This window comes from Perca fluviatilis, chromosome 9 (genome assembly GCF_010015445.1).
Source record: "Perca fluviatilis chromosome 9, GENO_Pfluv_1.0, whole genome shotgun sequence".
NCBI classification, from domain to species: Eukaryota; Metazoa; Chordata; class Actinopteri; order Perciformes; family Percidae; genus Perca; species Perca fluviatilis.
The window spans coordinates 33373448-33392390 of record NC_053120.1 but is presented as its reverse complement, the minus strand read 5'-3'; the positions used below and the strand labels follow the sequence as shown (position 1 = coordinate 33392390).

The 18943-nt window shown below is 40.5% G+C and overlaps 1 protein-coding gene across 1 annotated transcript in view; it reads right to left on the bottom strand.

The window, feature by feature from the left end:
* The window catches only part of LOC120566032 (inactive N-acetylated-alpha-linked acidic dipeptidase-like protein 2), a 519707-nt gene that overhangs the window by 370529 nt on the left and 130235 nt on the right, over positions 1 to 18943 (bottom strand). The window contains exon 5 of the mRNA XM_039812233.1: positions 14802 to 15069. Coding sequence (XP_039668167.1) covers positions 14802 to 15069 — 268 coding nt within the window. The remainder of the gene's footprint in view (positions 1 to 14801; positions 15070 to 18943) is intronic.

The window sequence follows — 18943 nt, the reverse complement described above, 5'->3', positions numbered from 1 at the left end:
ATGTGGTTTTGCAGTATAGTGAAACATGCAATTCTTTGCTGCACTTTAAAATGGAATTAGAAGTGATACTATAAATTACACACAGGACTACCAATCTTTAATGAAACAGAAGTACCACTAAGCTGCTGTATAATGTGGCTCAGCTACATGTTTAAACTACACTTATGGGTTCGTATTCATATATTTAATGCAGAAAATAACCTACACCACTTTAAATGATAAAAAAGATCATTATGCTATTATGATGTGTCCGTCTGTTTTTACCGTATGTAGTCACAATACTGTGAATTCATTCCTGTGCAGACAGAAACTGCAAAATATTCATAATCACACACTGCAGGCTGGCCCTATAGAGAGGTTGATTATATTAGATTCTCGAGCACATGTGCTTTCATTTGCATATTAATGAGGAAACAGTTTTTCTTGAAACTGCAAGAACTCCATTATGCTCTAAGAGGCATAGTTCATATTAAGCAGCCATGATTTATGTGAAGATAAGTATGATGGCATATTACTAGTTTCTAAATAATGCTAATTACCTTAATTACAGATCGTATTAGTTAGCTTTTTATGTTAAATGATTTTGGTTGATGAGGGATTAGGCAGCTTAAGTGTCTTTAAGTGGTAATTTTAAACCTGTATTCTAATTTTGGCATTGTTTAGACTGGAGGACATGAAAGGAAATGGAATAAGATACATTTTTGGCCTGGTGGGGGGAGAGTTTTGGAATATCTCGTCCTGCATATTGCCTACAACTCAAATTTATTTGTAATGAAAGAGATTTTGCTTTATTGAAAGGAAATGTAGCATCCTTTACAGGAATATGTATTTGTGTATTTTATAATTTACGATTGAAAGATGAGTAAGTGAAATGCCTTGACAAAAGCCCAACAATATAGCAGGGCTTCCATATTAATTGGGTTATTATATAGTTTATTCTGTTGGGATGTAATTAATCATTCATTAACATATAATTTTTGATTGTTCCAACAATGCAGTTAAAGTTTACACAGAGGAAGCAAATCCTGCAAATGTTTACTCTGTGATTATGAATGCACAAGTGTATTCTGTATATGCATATTATGTACACATACAGGGGGATGGAAGACAATAAGTAGGGTTTTTTTTCCTATACGTTGGATACAGTACCAGAAATGAAGTGGGAACAGAACCAAGCCATAGCAACCATTCCTGGTATGCCCATATTCTTGCTAAATCCTGGTATGGTGGCATAAATACAAGAAAGACAACACCAGATCTGCAAGGGTGAACATCCCTCTTATCGCTGCCACCCAACTTGATAATCTCCCCAGCCTCGGCAGAGTGCATGTCTCCTGCAAACCCATTATCTATTATGTCATATACAGTTGGCATCTTTGCATAGCACCAAGCGTCCAGCTGTTGTCTTTGCACCTATTGTAGAGTAGCGCTGTCAACGAATATTCTAAATTTGACATTTAAATATGAAAATCTATATTCGCATACTATAAGAGAGAGAAAAAGACAGCACTACCGTGGCTATTTGCCTTGCACGATTGTTCGTTGGCTGCCACTTCCTCAAAGTTCAGCTTCCTGTCTGATTGAGTTGGTCGTGAAGTAGAATTCACAGCCAACGAGTGGGCATGTTGATGACGTCCTATCATGTGACTGCCGTTACCGAAAGTAAACAAACCAAGACGGCGAAGAAGAAGACGGCACAAAGACACTAACGTAAATCTTTAACTGCAGAGACAACGAGAAACTTCTTTAGGTAAGAGCCAACGGCAATATTAGCGGACAAATTCATGGAACGGCAAGAGACTCGGTTGTTTATGACCAAATTATGAACTGCTCTGTGATGGCGGTGTAATCCGCGGTATGTCCTGTCTCCTGCACGCTCCAGTGAGAGAGCGGGCCAATGTTGCACAAGTAGTTATGACTCCCATTGTATTGGTTGTCTCTTATGAACGTAATGCACAAAATAGGTATTCGAATATATTCAAACCTCTTTTTTAGAACGAATATTCAAACAACATTTTTGGCCAATTTTGACAGCCCTACTGTAGAGTCAGCTAAGGGATAGAGGAGAATCTAACAAGGAGGTTACAGTCATTGTTTTCCTCCTGCCCTCTCTTTCTCGGCTGTATTTGCCTACCAAAGGAAGCATTCAAACGCTGTCTAATAGTGACCACACCAGTTCCTTCAACCATCTCTTGCATCCACCTTTCTGAGCTGTTGTCCAATAAAATCCCAATGTACTAGTCCATGAGATCAGCCATACCCTGATGTCACAAGCCTTCAATGTTAAAAGGGAAATAATTTGTGCTGCTCTGCAGAGAGTCCTCCTTTCTACTCTTCTTTGGCCCAGGCATTCAGCACTCAAGAACCAACTTAGTGTTGTAAAAGAAGGCTTCGGAGCAATTGGTCTCCCACGTGCATCCTCCAGAAGAAGAAATGGTGACCAACTTATGACCGGCCATCCTGCTTCAACAGCAGTAGATTCCAGTCCATCAAGAAACTGATCTTAATTCTTCCCCTCTTCCTGTCGTTGGTCAGAATTCTGATAGTAGCAGAGTGGATGACCCCATTTGTCCTTCTGCCTCTGACAGCAGAATGCCAAAAGTAGTTTCTTAATAAAGGGCAGCACTTTATACATTACATCTTCCCTCAAAGAGTAAAGCTCCTAACCTCTCAAATACTCTCTAAATCTAAGGCTGTCTCAGCTATTGCCCAGAGGCACCACATCTGGGGTGCGGTGCATTATTCTCCTACCTTGGATAAGGTGAATGAGGGACTAGCCAGATCTAATGTCAGACTGTCCTTGGCCCCTTCTTCTCCTCTGTTTTCATTGGTTTGAGGTGCCAGCAACCCACTCTTCTTTACCAGACAGCAGGTTGTGAGCTACTTACCACTTCATGCATCCTGGATGCTCTTTCTAATTCTACCATTGGAAAGTGGTTAGGGGTTTCCTTGTTTCATACCATTCTTTGAATGTCCCACATGGACACAGTCACCTGCTTCTTTCCGGCGCTGTTGTGATTCCAGCAACTTGGATCAACCTTCCTCTTCAACCATGCTGAATAGAATCTGTATGTAGTAGTATGAGATTCCATTGGATAAAAAGGTGGTGATGGGATACTTTTAGAATCTGGGAAATTGAAAAGTACACCATTTTTATAAGATGCATTTCTAAAATCCGCAGGCTCTCCATAAAAAAAAATACTGCACCACCTTTTTGTCTTGATCCCGATGGCTGATGGATGATGCAGGCCCAGCTGGGAGTAAATTGTGTTTCTTACAGCCTTTCACCCCTTTTACCAGTTGTGACGCTTGTTATGGAACAGAGCACCTTCAATCTAGAAACAGTTTGTATTTCTCACAGAACTGCAGTAACAGCAGGATGTGTGTAGCCTTCTAACTGCATGCTCAGCCGGCCCGTTGTTCAGAGTTCAGGGGGCAGTTGCCCATGTCTGTCGCCAAAGAGTGCAATAATCTGATGACGAACCTTGACAGGGATAACCAGAGCCCATCAGGGGTGCATGTATTTATAGGTATTCAGTTACTCTGGGAAATTATATATGTATCCAGTATGAAAAATTCAAAAAGACTTCACAGCTGCACTGGATAAAGATGGGAATGTCTCCAAAAGACAGAAGAAGTGAGGAGATAAAAATGTGAAAAAGAGAAGAAGACAGGGAAGAGGACAGGGGGAGGGAGTGAGGACAAGTACTTTACGGTAGCTGTGTTGAATTAGTCAGAGGCTTTACCCACAGCCCATCCTTGGAAGGCTTAAATGTGAACATTTATAAAGCATCAGTGAGCTTTTCGATGCAGTGATGTTGAGTCACGTAATGAAGCCTGTGTCTTAGACCCAGCTTACATTTGACTTTGTCATTTGGACCCAGCTGGATTTGAAGCAAATTTAATTTGTTCTTTCACATTAATAATTTGTGACAAGGAAAAAAACAGAACAGAACAACCAAATACCTGGTGTAGCAAGTAGAGAGTATACATTATAAGACAGCAAAGTTCATTGTATTCCATGAAAACCAAAAGGCAGATTGCAAAATAGTAATTATAATAGTAAAAATTCCTGAAAAAAATTGTGTTATGTACTAGCTGTAGTGGAAATGAAGAAAAGGATATTTAGACAATATAGCCATGTATTATCTGAATAGAGAACTGACAAGGTCAGCTTGTTAGAGTTCACAAGAAGATAGAATTATTAAATAATTCACAAAGTGCATATTTTTATGCATCACTGCATGCACAGTACTACATGATTTCATGACTTTTCTTCACAAGATAAGTACATCACATGTACCCTTTAAAGGAAACTTTCCAAGGAATTCCAGAATTCCATGGGAAATTATTAGGAAATGAAAGAGCCCCATAAAGTAACTCTTTCTCTACTAGAACATTTATTACATTTACAGTAAAATGAGATAAATGGGGCTATTGAAGGGGCCATTATAAATCTACTTAAGTTTCACACCATGTAGCTTTTAGACTGAGGCAGTAGATTGACTCTGAAGAGAATTATGTATGGTATTTTAAACAAAACGTTTATAACTTGGTAAGTCAAGTAGACGCACAATCATGTTTAGTTGACAAGTCAGCAAGGCAAGTATGAATATACTTTATATTTAAGCAGCATAACTAATATAACATTTATTTTTAGATGAATGACATACAGTACCAGGCTAAATGACTAGAGGTATTATTATTATAATATTTTACAGGCAAAATGTCCAAGAACACATAGGCTACTTCTGTTTATCAGGGGCATATAATGCAATGATCAGAAGTTACCATCTGTTAGGTCTATACAGTATTTACTTACTCTACAACTGTATTCATGTGCATGTCTTGTCAGTTTCTTATATATCCTTACAGGATGTGTTCAGTACATGTGTTCAGACTACACTGAGTATGTTTACATGCACACTAATATTCCACTATTATTCAGAATATGACAATATTCCGAATTTGATACGGTCATGTAAACAGCATATTCAGTTTAGATATACCAATAAGGCCTTTTTCCGAATATAGCATTTTCTGGTTAAGACGTGTAATATGCCGTTATTATTTAGATTTTTGAAGCATTCTTTGGACATGTATACAGCGCATTCGGAATATGCATCTCAATCTGTGTTTTTACCGCAGTTTACGGTCAGCTCGGTGCGTTGCTATGGTTGCTGTACGTAAAACCAAATAGCTAACAGTTTGCAGGGCTGCAGTAGAGATGCATGGCCAAAAGAAAAGACAACATTTCTGGTGATATGCACAAACATCTTAAAGGTCCCATGGCATGAACATTTAAAAAAAAACAATATGAGTTCCCCTAGCCTACCTATGGTCCCCCAGTGGCTAGAAATGGCGATAGGTGTAAACCAAGCTCTGGGTATCCTGCTCCGCCTTTGAGAAAAAGTAAGCTCAGATGGGCCGATCTGGAATCTTCCCTATATGTCGTCATAAGGCTTTCTCTGCTTTGCCCACGCAGAGAATTTGGTCCGCCCATGAGAAAGAGAGAGAGACATCATGGCTTGCAAATGAGCGAAGCATGGCAGTTGGTCAAGTCCACACCCCACCCTCCACCTTGCCCCGCCTCTCTCTTCCTCAATAGCATTTAAAGCTACAGACACAGAAATGGCATACTAAGGAAAGCTCATTGTGGGACTGGCTCTGCTGGCTGTAATTCTGCACCAAGGCTGAATTTCGGGAAAGAGACTTCAGATACAGTATTAGGGATACAATACTAAGGACTAAGGCCCATATAAAAGCATCCAAAAGCAGCATGTCATAGGACCTTTAACGCCGACCTTTTCAAAAAAGAGATTGAAGGAATGAAATATGTAGGCTGTGTTTGCATTGTCAGATAAGTCCACCACCGCTGGTAAACTTTAAAAAAATCCTAGTTTGCACAGCTGCATGTTAACGGGAATATTCACTTTCATTAGCCATGTCAACAGCTTAGTCGGAATATAATCTTTTTCAGAATAAAAATGAATATTATTTGCATGTAAAGTGTGAAAAAGGACAACACAGGGGTCGTAAACGTCAAACAAACACTAGGGGCACAGGTTCTGCACCAAAATACAACAAACTACGTCCTCCCCCCTATTATGTCCACATGCAGTGCATAAGTGAGCACTAACCCCCACCCCCTCCCCCAACCATCTTGTCGGTGATTGGCTGGAACGTGGTTTGTTGTATTTTGGTGCACAGCCTGTGCCCTCAGTGTTTGTTTGACGTTTACGACCCCTGTGTTGTCTCCCGAGACCGGGCTTTTTCACAGTGTATTCAAGGGGCAAACAGCTAGCGGATCAAGGAGAGATGCCTACGATTTGAGACAAAAATTAAATTGCGCTGAAACCATGCAGGAACTCATAGTGCACCTTTAAAAGCCACAAATATAATCTGATGGGTGTAGGCTCCTGGCGCTCAAGTCTAAGTCAAGTCTCAAGTCTTTGAGCTAGAGTTCAAGTCAAGTCTTAAGTCTCTGGGGGCGGCCTCTAGCTCACCCAGTAGAGTGTGTGCCTCATGTTGGCTGAGTCCTTTGCAGTGGCCCGGGTTCGAATCCGACCTGCGGCCCGTTGCTGCATGTCATCCCCTCTCTCTCCCCCCTTTCCTGTCTATCCACTGTCACTATCGAATAAAGGGAAAAGCCTCTGTCTTAAGTCTTAAGTCTCTGGTGGTTATGATGAGCGTTATATGATCAACAATAAACCTGTAGCTGTCTGCAGCCAACGTTAATAATTAACGTGGTGGCAGCCTGCGGGACGTAAATGATTACGTAAAAAAAAATATTAAATCCCCCGAAAAGTTTGACAAACAAACAAATTCCCTTTCATCTTTTCATAACATCTAGCGAGCGACAGTCAGAGTTTACCTTCGTAGGTCATGGGTAAAGCAAGACGCAAGCTAACGTTAGATGGCCAATGCTGAGCTACTGTAAACATGTTAGCTTATCTATCAGGGTGCATTTTCAGGGGCAGCTGTCGGTGCTGTCGACATGTTGACTGTGGCCGGTGGCCGCGTGCAGCAGATGCGTTACGCATTACATATTTAGGTTATAGGTTAAGCACAGACAGATTGTTCACGAGTCCTGCATCATTATGGAAAGGATCCCTTCAGAAACAGACCTTTAAGACCTCTTAGAGACCTTTCTGTTTAATGAGACACAGAGTTGTGATGGTTGGAAAAGTTGACAACCAACCTTTTCATAGTTTTAGTTTGTTTCTGTCGACTTTGAATGAAGTCTATGTTTATTTGAGTCTGTTGAGTCTGGTGGTTTTAGCGAACGCAATTTCGCGGATGTTTTTATGTTTAAAAAAAGAATCTTACTCTTTAACAGAAAGGTCGACCTCCTTAGAAATCCTTTCCATAATGTTGTCAGACACTTAGAACATTAATCTGAGCCTGTCAGCGGCAAAATAAGCACTTTTGTGAAGGTAAATACAAGCTGGACAATTGCCCTATTAACTTACATTGTAGCTTGTTTCACCGCTGCCGACTGCAGCGATCTCGCTTAATACTGGACCAATGTCAAAGATTCTTGTTCCCATCAGTCACTTAGACACAAAAACAGCTATAGGAAAATAGGGTCCAGGTTGAAAAAAAACGGTAGTTACCCTTTAAGTGCGACTTGAGTCCGAGTCTCAAACTCGAGTCTCCATCTCTAATGTAAATGCTGATGCGACCATTTAGCTTAGGACAGTCAGTGACAACCAATCTTTAAACTGAACTGAGCATAGTGATTTGTGATTTCCACCTCTAGTCCTTACAGCTGTGAGCAAATGTTCTTGGGGCTCTACAGGGAAGCTGGTCTCTCACTTCAGATGATGGATAACAACCTCTGGTGAATGTGTATGGTGCCAAGAGGATTTCTTTTACTTCATAGATGTTGATGGGATGCTGCTTGTGTATTTTGTCAGTGTGTTCTGTACAAGTCCTACAGCTCCTATGACAACCACCGGGTCTGTCTCTGGTGTCCCTTTCGACCTTCTGTTCCTATTCTTCATTACTGCCTTTTTCCTTTCCTATATCATTAAATAACCATGTGTCCTTATTCTTGTGTGTCTTTTGTAAAGCAAAATAAAGTCTAAAACATTTCAATGTGACATCTTCACAGTGTCTCAGCAGGGCAAGGCATATAATTAAAGACCCTTCCCACCGCAGTCAGCACCTGTTCAACCTCCTGCCCTCTGGCAGGCGGTTCAGGTGCATAAAAAGCCAGACAAACAGACTCAAAAACTGTTTCTGTGTCAGTTTCCCCTGGGCTATCATAACTCTTAATTCCTGCAAACAACCATAACTTACAAAGTCTTTTAAATATGAAATGCACTTGCCATGATGTGCAATTTATTTATCTATTTATTAAAATGTTATGCCCTGAATGTATGTGATGTCTTGTTATGTCTTTTTTTTTATTATTAAAACTGTCTTCACTGATTGAAAAGCTCTCCAAATTCCGTTGTATGTTTCCATGTACAATGACAATAAAGGCTACCTATCTCTCAAACTGAACCTTAAAAGCAAACAAAATTAAATGGCCTGATTTTGACTGCAGAATGTTCTTTCCCACTGCAAAACTAGAACACGCATAGCACAAACAATATGTTCAGAAGATACATTACAGTCTGCTGAGATAGAATGAGCATGAGCAATTCACATGTAGGCAGGTGGCTGGTCTTTCATGAAAGTGGCAGTTTGTGTGCGGGGTTAAGAAAATTGCCCCATAAAAGAAGGTCACAGGGTAAAACCCAACCAAATCCACTATGTCCAACAGCCATGAGTCTGATAGAGGTCTCGCTCAGTGATACTATTGACGGTTGCTTATTTAGAGTAGCACATCTAACCAAGAATCCAGTTAAGGTTTTAAGCTGTGTACATGAACCTTTGATTCACTGTGACTGAGCCACTGTGTAACCATGAATAAGTAAGTTAAGAAAATTCCCTTTCCCTCTGCTCATTTAATACTTCTCACTGGAATTTGTTGTTGGCTATCAGGATGAAAGCAATCAGAATTAGTGTTTAAGTTTGTCAATAACTTTATCTTTTTTTATTCTGAGAGCCAATATAATGTTTACATTCACCAGCACAAAACCAGGGATCTTCAAAAATAAAAATTCCTAAAAACGTAAAAGTTGAAACTGAATAACTTTCTATCCAATCACTTTCATGTTCATGTTGCTGCCTCTCCCTTGTATCAACTACGGCATTTCCAATTTTATTTAAGGTCTCAAAGCAATTTCCTAGAAATAAAATTACTATATAACATGTATAACTGTGAATTACAATTCAACATATATAAAGAAACATTTCCATTCTTAAATTAACAAATAAATATTCACTTGGATTTTCTTAAAAGGAAATTACTCTGGAAACTTCTTATCAACTTAAACAACTAAATTTCAATTACTGCCTCACAAGTCTCTATTTTGTTATCTTTGACAATCTATTGTTATGTTTCATTATTCCAGGTAGTCCGTAAGCATCACTGAAGTGCCAATCATATGACATTAAATCAAACCCTCGAGTGTAATATTGCGATTATACAACAACGGTTTTTCAACAAAATTAAGGTTAACTTCAAACTGTATTCATATTGTGAGGCAATTCGCTCTAAAAATTTAAAAAAGCAACAGAGATGTTATTGGTCCCTCCCTGTTTAACGTTAGTCGGCCAGCCAACTTGAGCTAATGTTAGCTTTGTAGAGATGGTGGGATTTCCCAAACTGAATAATTACCACACATATATTCACCAAACAACTTTGCTAGCTCAATCCTGTTCTAACTAAGATATCTCCTGAATTTTTTTTTTTTTTACATGGATAGATTTAGATAGTAGCCTATACGTCCGGAAACTTCAAACAACTGAAACGATTTACTGTTCTTGTTTAATGTGAGTCTCCAGCTAACTTAAGCTAACGTTAGCTTTGTAGAGTCATGAGATTTCCCAAACTGAATAACTTCCACACATATAAACACAAAATTGCTTTGCTAGCTCAATCTTGTTGTAACTAAGATATCTGCTGAAAAAATATTGTTTTCCATTGACGGATTTAACTCTTATACGTCTGCAAAATTCACATGTAGCAGCTATTTTTAATATAACGCCGAGTCACAGGCACAGCTGATCCAAACATTTCCAGTGAAAGTTAACTTATAACCCTATACATTAGTTGGAGAGCGTTTGTGTGTTCCACATCGGGTTCCTGATTTACATGAATACAAATGTTTCAAAAACAGTTTTTTAATTCAACTCTGTATGTTGACATAGACATGGCAGAGTAATATTTTAAGTGATGTGCCAAGTGTGCTGAAATGGCTCTGGGTGTGTTGTTATGCTGATTTGACTGGAATGTTAAGTTGACCAATAAGATTGCCTGGTCGGATCTTCTTGTTGTATGTGCAGATTGCAATATTACATACAAAAAGCATGGTCACCTTATCTTCCTGTGTGTGTGTGTGTGTGTGTGTGTGTGTATGTGTGTGTCAGACCATAGTTTCCACAGCAGCAGCAAAACAGTGCCACCAACAGCAGGACTTATTAGTCCGGTATACTTGCTCTGGGCCGCCATCCATCCATCACAAACGCCACATTTAATTGTCTGAAAGCCGTGTTTAGATCCCGAAAACTGCCGCTTAATTCAAGGCAGCGTGCAGGAACGGAGCTAGGAAATAATCTGGTGATGGATGACTGTGACCCTCCTTTGGGTAGACTCCGACGAGTGGACAGCTGGATGGATTGAGCAAAGCGGAGAAAGGAGAACGAGGAGAGAGGGAGGGAGAGAAAAGTGGAGAAAAACTTGGTATTCAAAGAATCACTCCAACTTTTCATCTGCCCTCAGGCCGCCAGGGGCTCAAGGGAATAACAAGTGTCTCCTTCAACCCCTTTCTCTGTTCCCAGGATACAGAGAAGTACAACCCTCTATAAATAGTGCGACTGTATTTCTTTGTGCATGTGTGTCTTCTGGCTAACGTGAGCGGACTACATGCATAATGACTTACATTAACCTTCACACTCCTGAAGGATGGCAGAGAAGATCAACAGTGCATCTGACACTTACTTAAATAATTTCACCGTTTCTGCGTTGAGCTTGCTGGTGTTGTTCTAATCACAGATTCTATTCTGTGTAAGTGTAATGTATAATGTGTGTGAACTCCCTCTTGTCTGTAAGAGATGGCCTAAGGCACACAAGCAAGAAAAATTCTCCTCCTGCTCCATTTATAAAAAAAAAAAAAAAAAGATCCTCATGAGTATGACCCATTTAAATCTAGAGAATATAGTTTCATTTTAAAACATGCAATTGTGCTATATGAAATGCTGCATTCAAACACACTCCATATTTCCTTTCTTCCAAAGATGTTTGTTTACAATTTGGACATGTGTAAGATTTATGTTTCCTTTGACTAATTTACAGTTCTGATTTGGGCATCACGATTGACTGGACCAAGTCTGGGTCAGTTGGTGCAGATACAGATAAAAATACAGACAAAATACAATGTGTGGTAGTAAATGATTTAATTCTGACATTAAAGGTAAAGTAGAATTTTATTTGTGTAGTTTAACAGTTCTGTTGGTTATGATTACATTGTACTCACTACAGTAATTACTGTGTTGGAAAAGTGGTACGAAACAGTAGTTCCCAAACTGGGGGGCAAGAGTGTGGTGTGGAGTATGGTGGTTGAATGTTTTGGTATAACAGGAAATCATGAAGAAGTTTGAAAGGACTGTCAATAGGAAACTCCAAGGAACTAGTACAAAAAGTAGAACAACGAAAGTACAAAAGTACAAAAACGAGAAATGAAAATTTAAGGCTTGATGCAGAATCTGTTGGGTAAAATGGGTCCAGCTTGTGATTATCAAACTAACTTCAGCCTCACCTACTACTGTCTGTGCTTTTCTGCTTGTGCGTTGAGTTTTTGCTCCACACATTCCCACCTGATTGTGACTGGTTGGGCTGTTTGTCTCTACTGTTCCCATTTTGAAAAAAAAGATAATTTTTAAAGCTTGCTGTTAACTGAGAAATAACACATTAATATTCAGTTTCAATAACACTTAAGTAGTGATTCAGTGTTGCCAACTTGGCGACTTTCTCGCTAGATTTAGCGACTTTTTAGACCCTCTCAGCGAGTGTACTTCTAAAAAGTGACTACCGACAAATTTAACGACTAAACCAGGGGGAAAGCGAGATATATTATATTTCAATTTATTTCAATGCATGGCGCTCAGAGTAATCACAGTCCACAGCTTTTCTGCCAACAGCACAGGGTCTCTCTCCCTCTTGCAGTGTGCAGCAGGCAGTCCCCCGACACAACCACTAAGCTTAATGCAAATTATATGCAATGACATCACCAATATGCAGATGAGTGCATGGTGTCATCTTGCAACCTTTAGCGACTTTTGGAGCTAGTGCTCGCTACTTTCATTGGAAAACAGTTGGCAACACTGTTCCAACTATAGGTGAAACGCTGGGTAGTGCAGGAGTACATGGTTTGAAGCAGATTTCTGTGGAACAGATGAAGTATGAAAAGAGCTTATTGATATACAGCTTTTCTTTTCCAGGCTTCATGAACCAATTGTACAAAAGGCTACGTAAAACAATGCACTGTAAAGCATGATTTATGCTTCTGCGTTAAATCTACGCCATGGCATGGAGGCGCGGACCCTACGCCGTAGCCTGATGTGCACCTCTCGAAAAATGTAAATACACGTCGCCGCAACGCACGTCGCTCGGCCGCGGCTTGGTAGCGTTGCATTTCCACCGACTCATTTCCTGGTTCTCCGTCTCCATAAACAACATGAAATCAAGGAGAGAGTTAACTTTACTTTCAGCAGTAGCGTTTTTTGGCACAGGCGAAAACCTAACTAACACTAACCCTAAACCTAACCCGCCTGGGCCGGCCTTTTTTCATGACACATGGGGTGGGCGGCACGAGCACTTAAAAAAAAAAGAAAAAGTCCTCTGCGCCGCGAAGCGGTTTTCTATTATCTATCATTTCACTGTGTGGGGAATTGGCAAATTGGTGCCTCCTGCAGCTGCAGGCGCCCCTGCTTGCTGAGAAGGTGCCATGCACAGAAGCTGTGTGATAAGGGTAAAGTGGAGGGGGGGGCTGAAACAGACTCTGTGTTGAGAACTAAAAGTAGGCTAGATAGTAGAAGTTCACAAAAGCAATACAACTTGGTAAAAAAAAAAGACAATGCTTCTCTGCCAAATGTCTTCAAAGGAATGAAACGTTGATAATAAAGAACAGTGATTTAATAGTGGGGGATGGTGCACTGCCAGGCCGCTGGGCAGTTGTATCCGCGCTAACGGCTCCTATAGTGGTCTTTGCTCCAGTGTGGCACCGGACACCCTGCGATGCCATCCAGCTCTGCGGCTTGGTGCAATATTTAGGACTCACAAGGAGGAGCGACGCTCGCGGCCGCACAGGTGGATGAAAACCGTGCACTGCCGAAAACAAACGGCTCATGTTTTGGTATTGAAATGTTGTTAGTGTTAAATGAAACACTGACTGGGAGTCAGTTTCAGCCTCACAGTGACTGTGCATGTGACTGTAGAAAGAATAGCAGACATCATGTGCTCCTGCCAGGTGATTTTGTGTGCGCTTGAATTAAAAGGACAGAGAGAGAGAGAGACTTTAGTGTGTAGTATAGCGATCATTACAGTATAGAATCTATATGACACCTATGTATTCAATATGTGACATTATGAATTTTCTGTAAATTTCTTTGGCTTTTTCTTTCTTCATGCCAATAAAGCAAAATGAATTGAGAGAGAGAGAGAGAGAGAGAGAGAGAGAGAGAGGGAGCATAAACAAACAAGATCATTTCAAAAGACTGGCATTCTCTCACCATCTGCTCATTTAATACAAAATGTGTGTGTGTGTGTGTGTGTGAGCGCCTGTCCTACCAAAGCAGAGAATTAGCTCCACACATTAGTGTGGAGCTCCAGTTCATTATAGGCTAAGTCTTAAACATATTTGGAATATCCATTGAAATATTCACATTTCACATGAAAAAAGTTACTCTCAGATGTGTCCAGTTTCGGACCTCGCATAGCATTACTGTACTTGCTGGGGTACATTTTCACATAATTTATATACAAGTGGACGCCTTAATAATGGGAGTATTACCCCATATTGATATAAATACACCCAAACCATGATTTTAGGGATATTGTAGTCAAATATAGTGATTGTGATGTCATAATGCAGCAACAAAGTAATCTGTATTTTCACCTTTTATCAGCTTAATGCAACTAGCAACTGCCACTGATACGGCGACATCTCACAGAGCTCTGTAGCCACCATTCACGTGACAAGAGGGCGATTGCATCTTTTTATAAGATATCATACATATCGGTGTGCAAAAATATTCAAATGAACCTGTTCATGAGAATGTGTTGTGTGTTCATATATGCTTTATATAATGTCTTAAATTGCAATTAACATAAACCACAGCAACATTGAAGCACCAGCTCTTTAGCACATATGCTAATTTGTAATTTAATAAACAAGTGGAACAAATTCATTATGCTACAAATCTACCAGAAAAGTGTTGTAGTAGCTGAAAATAGACACCTTTGGACCCTGAACTGCATGTGGTTGGCCAAGCTGTACCATTTGAAGACAAAAATACTGGCTATGACTTTTACTGATGACCCTTCGGTGGCCGGGGGATGGAGAGTTAGACACTCTGACAATATGAAGGTAATGAGGGGGAGGTAGAGCATGAGAAGAGTGCAGCAGCCAGGAGGGGGAAGCAACCTTTGGTTTCGGAAATGTCAATAAAGGGTGATGGTGCATTACCTGCAAACTTCCAACGGCAGAGTAGGCTGCGTAGGGGAACTGGTGCTTTGGCAGGTCATTTGGTCCACGCTGGTCACAGGGGATCCCATTTGGCAGGAAACACTGGTGACTAGACCTATCAGTGATGGTGTTGGGTGTGGAACCAGGCAGGCTGAGCAGAACTGTGTGATTGGACAGATGAACATCAGTCAAACCAAGTCCCACCCACTGCCTGTAGAGGTACCTGGCTCTGGCTTCTTCGCTGTCATCTGATAGGCTGGAGAAAGACCTGGAAGCAGCAGACAGAAGAGAAGTGCTCCTTATATTATGCAATACAAAACCATTACCGATATGTATTGACTTGTTACTGATGTTGAGTACAAGGAACTGAGATCCTGGGATTTATCGAAAATTCTCACCAGATTTGACTCCCTTTTCCTTATAAAAACCTCGGTTTAATTTTTTCGCTGTGCGCTTGGGGGTCTCAGTTAGTATTTTGAAGGCTATCATGAAGGCTGTTTAGTAGAGTTGGGTCGATTTCCTTTTTTTTTTGGTACAAGCTTAAACCGGTTTTGATTTTATGCAAACTGGCATTATGACACACTCTGGAAAATTAAAATGTAGCCTACATCAGCAACCCACGCTGACGGTGTCACAGCTCTATATCCAACTTGTATTGTGAACAACGTTGGCGGTAGCAACTTACTGCAACTTACAGCGGTGTTTCTAGTTTAACTACTTCTCAATAGAGTTGTTGAGGTAGCTTTGCTCTTTTACTGATCACACACAAGCTATATTTCCCTAAGTATTTCTCAAGCTCAAGCACAGTGGAGCTTTCTGCTGTGGTCTGAAATTAAACTGCTGAGGATCAGTGAATGTATGTCATTTACATGAATGTATAAAAACACAGCTTCCATGTAACTTTTGCCATGTTATTGCATCTTGCTACATTTATAATGTTTAGCTTCAGTGTGGTGAAGCTTCATTTAATGTTGATTAACTGGTAGCTTTGCTCACAGCACTTTCCAAGGAGCCCGTCACTGGTAATTAGCAATATGACAAGGTGATTAACACATTGTACGAACAAACCAATGCAGCTGCCAGTGTTTGACATGCTATAAGCAATTGAGTCCTGAGCGGCGCCATAAAGGAGATCATATTTCAGTAGCGGTGGGAGGGGGAACGCCTTGTTTTTGTTTATTAGAAAGTCTTTATCAAATCAAATCAGCTTTATTTATATAGCACTTTACACACAACAAGGGCAGCTGTGGCTCAGGTGGTAGGGCAGTCGTCTACCAATGGGAAGGGCGATGGTTCGATCCCTTGTCGAAGTGTCCTTGGGCAAGACACTGAACCCTGAATTTAATGAGTGTGAATGTTCATCTCATGAGCAGGTGGAACCTCTACGGCATACTTGGCCACAGTGTATGAATGTGCGTGGATGAATGGTGCCTGTACTCTGTTAAAGCACTTTGAGTAGTTGGATAGACTAGAAAAGCGGAATAAAAATGCAGTCCATTTACATGTATGTTATTTCAAAGTGCTTTATAGGAAAACAAAAACAAAAGTACATTACTGCCAGTCAGTCTTGAGTTGTTAAAGTCTCATTAGGTCTCACTCGGGAGCAGTGTTGGGGCAGTTACTCAAAAAAAAGTAATGGATTACAGATTAGTAGTTACTTTTTTTTAAAAGTAATGCTTCGCTTTACTTAATTACTCACTGCTGAATGTAATTAGTTACACTACTAGTTACATTACTTTTGAATTACTCCGTAACATCACCTGAGATGCACCATAACTAGTTAAACCTCATATGCCCAGATCAAGGCAAATCCTTATTATAATATGGTCAAGATCTCTCTTTTATGCTCTTTAATACCACAAAGCTGACAACATAGTTGTGAACATCAGCCCAAATTTTGTCAAAAACGAGGCTACATTACTGGCAGCCGTCTCTTCATAATCTGTGTTTTGCCCAGTAGGTTTAGGAAAGACGCCGATTCCGCTGTAGAAACAGGCAACATTTCCTCCCCTATGTATGCTGCCACAAGCTTATTTATCTCTGCTTTGTTTACCTGCTGTTGACAATCAAGTCTTGGCTGCTTGGCTGGTGTCGGCAACATGCTCTTTTCATCAGCGCCTTAGGGTTCGGGGGTCTCTAGCAACCAGCTTAGATTGAATGTTCAAGTTTTTGTCTCTTCGCGGTCCTAATTTAATAGACATACCCAGGGTGCGATTTGTGAAGAAAGGGGGGTTATGTTTTTTTGATCATGCACAACAAAACAAAACATGCAAGAATTGAATCCCCCTTCCAATACCAACACGGATATAGTGCCACTCGGCCAGCCATGCCAAAACACTTTTTTTTATCAACTTCAATATTCAATGTAAAATAATCTCAGAATGAAATACATAAAAACACAGCGCTTTCAAGCCAGAGAGCGGAGTTCACTAGGCGGCGAAAACAAAATACTTTCATCCAGGAAACGCTCGTTTGTTCCTTGGGAGTGTTTTAATCAAAAAACATATTTTACCTAAACTATAGTCGTTTTGGTGCCTAAACTTAACTGTTCAGGCCGCATGATGCTCACTTTTTCTGGCTAAACTCGAGTACCATGGCCCCTGAAAGGACCGTCATCTGGTGGGGCCTGTAGCCAGGTCACCTATTGGCGGCTAAACAACTAACAAGAAGCTGTCGCAAAGATTTCATTGTTCTATCGCACTATAGACTGTTCACGTTACAGCGCTTTACTTTGTTTAAAATACTTCTATTTTAGGTTTGTAATTAATATGTGGTCTAGGCTATTGGTGAAGTAGATGATCACTTTGAAGGGTGAGGGATACATTTTGTCCCCATCGAGGATAAAAATAATTCAGCAGAGGCAGGGATATATAGACCAGAAAGGGGGAAATCCACCAACTGTAGTTTCGCTTTGCCAGACCTTCCTCCACAGCGCTGCGGAGGAGGGTCTGGCTAGTCCACACAGCAATTTGGGGTGGGAGAAAAACGTGCTCTGGTTTATTGGCATTTCTTTAAACCAATCACAATCATCATGGGCAGCGCTAAGCATCGATAAGAGCCACGGTGCCGCTGCTAAATAGCCTCGGGAAGGAACTTGCTTTCGTGGAACGTGTACGTTCAAAGGTTGTTTTAGTCTTGCAACAGAAAACTCAGATTGTACAGATAGCAGATAGCTAGCTGTCTGGATTTACCCTGCGGAGATCTGAGGAGCAGTTAACCATAGTCCTCATAAATCCACCGAAGACATTACAACACAAAGAAAGCGGAAGGTACTGGACATCCGGTAGAAAAGACTGTCATCTGGCGGAATTTCCGGCTGCAACGGATTAATCCCGGAAGTGGAACGTCGTGGATATAGACTATACCAAGTGTGGTCAAATTTGGTATACCTGTCCGATGTTTGACTAACAGTAACATCAAACCGGTTTGAAAATGTTTACAGCCTACTGTTCAGTTCTACTGAATTTATGTTGAGTTATTACAGCCTACTATAGTCTATTGTTTAAACTCTTACAGATCACCTGATGAACGTGCTGTTTGAGCATGCAGTGGAAATTTGTGAATTCTGTGTTAGAGGTGAGTAAACCCAGCCCAGGAGTAGAGATTGTGATTCTGTGCCCTCTTACATTGCAGTACATTACACATATGATGACGTTCAGAATGATGACATCTTTATTCACATCTCAAGGCTTTTAATGAAAGACATGACACATGACATTCTCAAAAAAAATTTACAAAAGATTGCTTCAAAAACTGAAAGGAAGAGAAATCCATTAAGCACTTACGATAACGGCAATGGTTCTGTTAATGTGTCTTCATAACAGTGAAGATAGCTTTACTTTCAGTTTTTCCTTTCAGTTTTGCTAGAGCTTGGTGTTCAGCATGAATGTACTGTACTTTTCTTTCTCACACACGCACAAGCATACACACACACACACACACACACACACACACACACACACTCAACTCAGTCAGTGTCTGTCAATCCCGTTTTCCTAATTGCATGAAAGACATGTCAATAAACTTTGATCGAGGCCTTATTTAAGTCTCCTCTGCTGGTCTGTTTGGTGCTTGATGTTTACTCTCTTTATTGTTCTGAGTCTGAGAGGACTGGACCCAATAAAGACGTTTCCATCGACTGG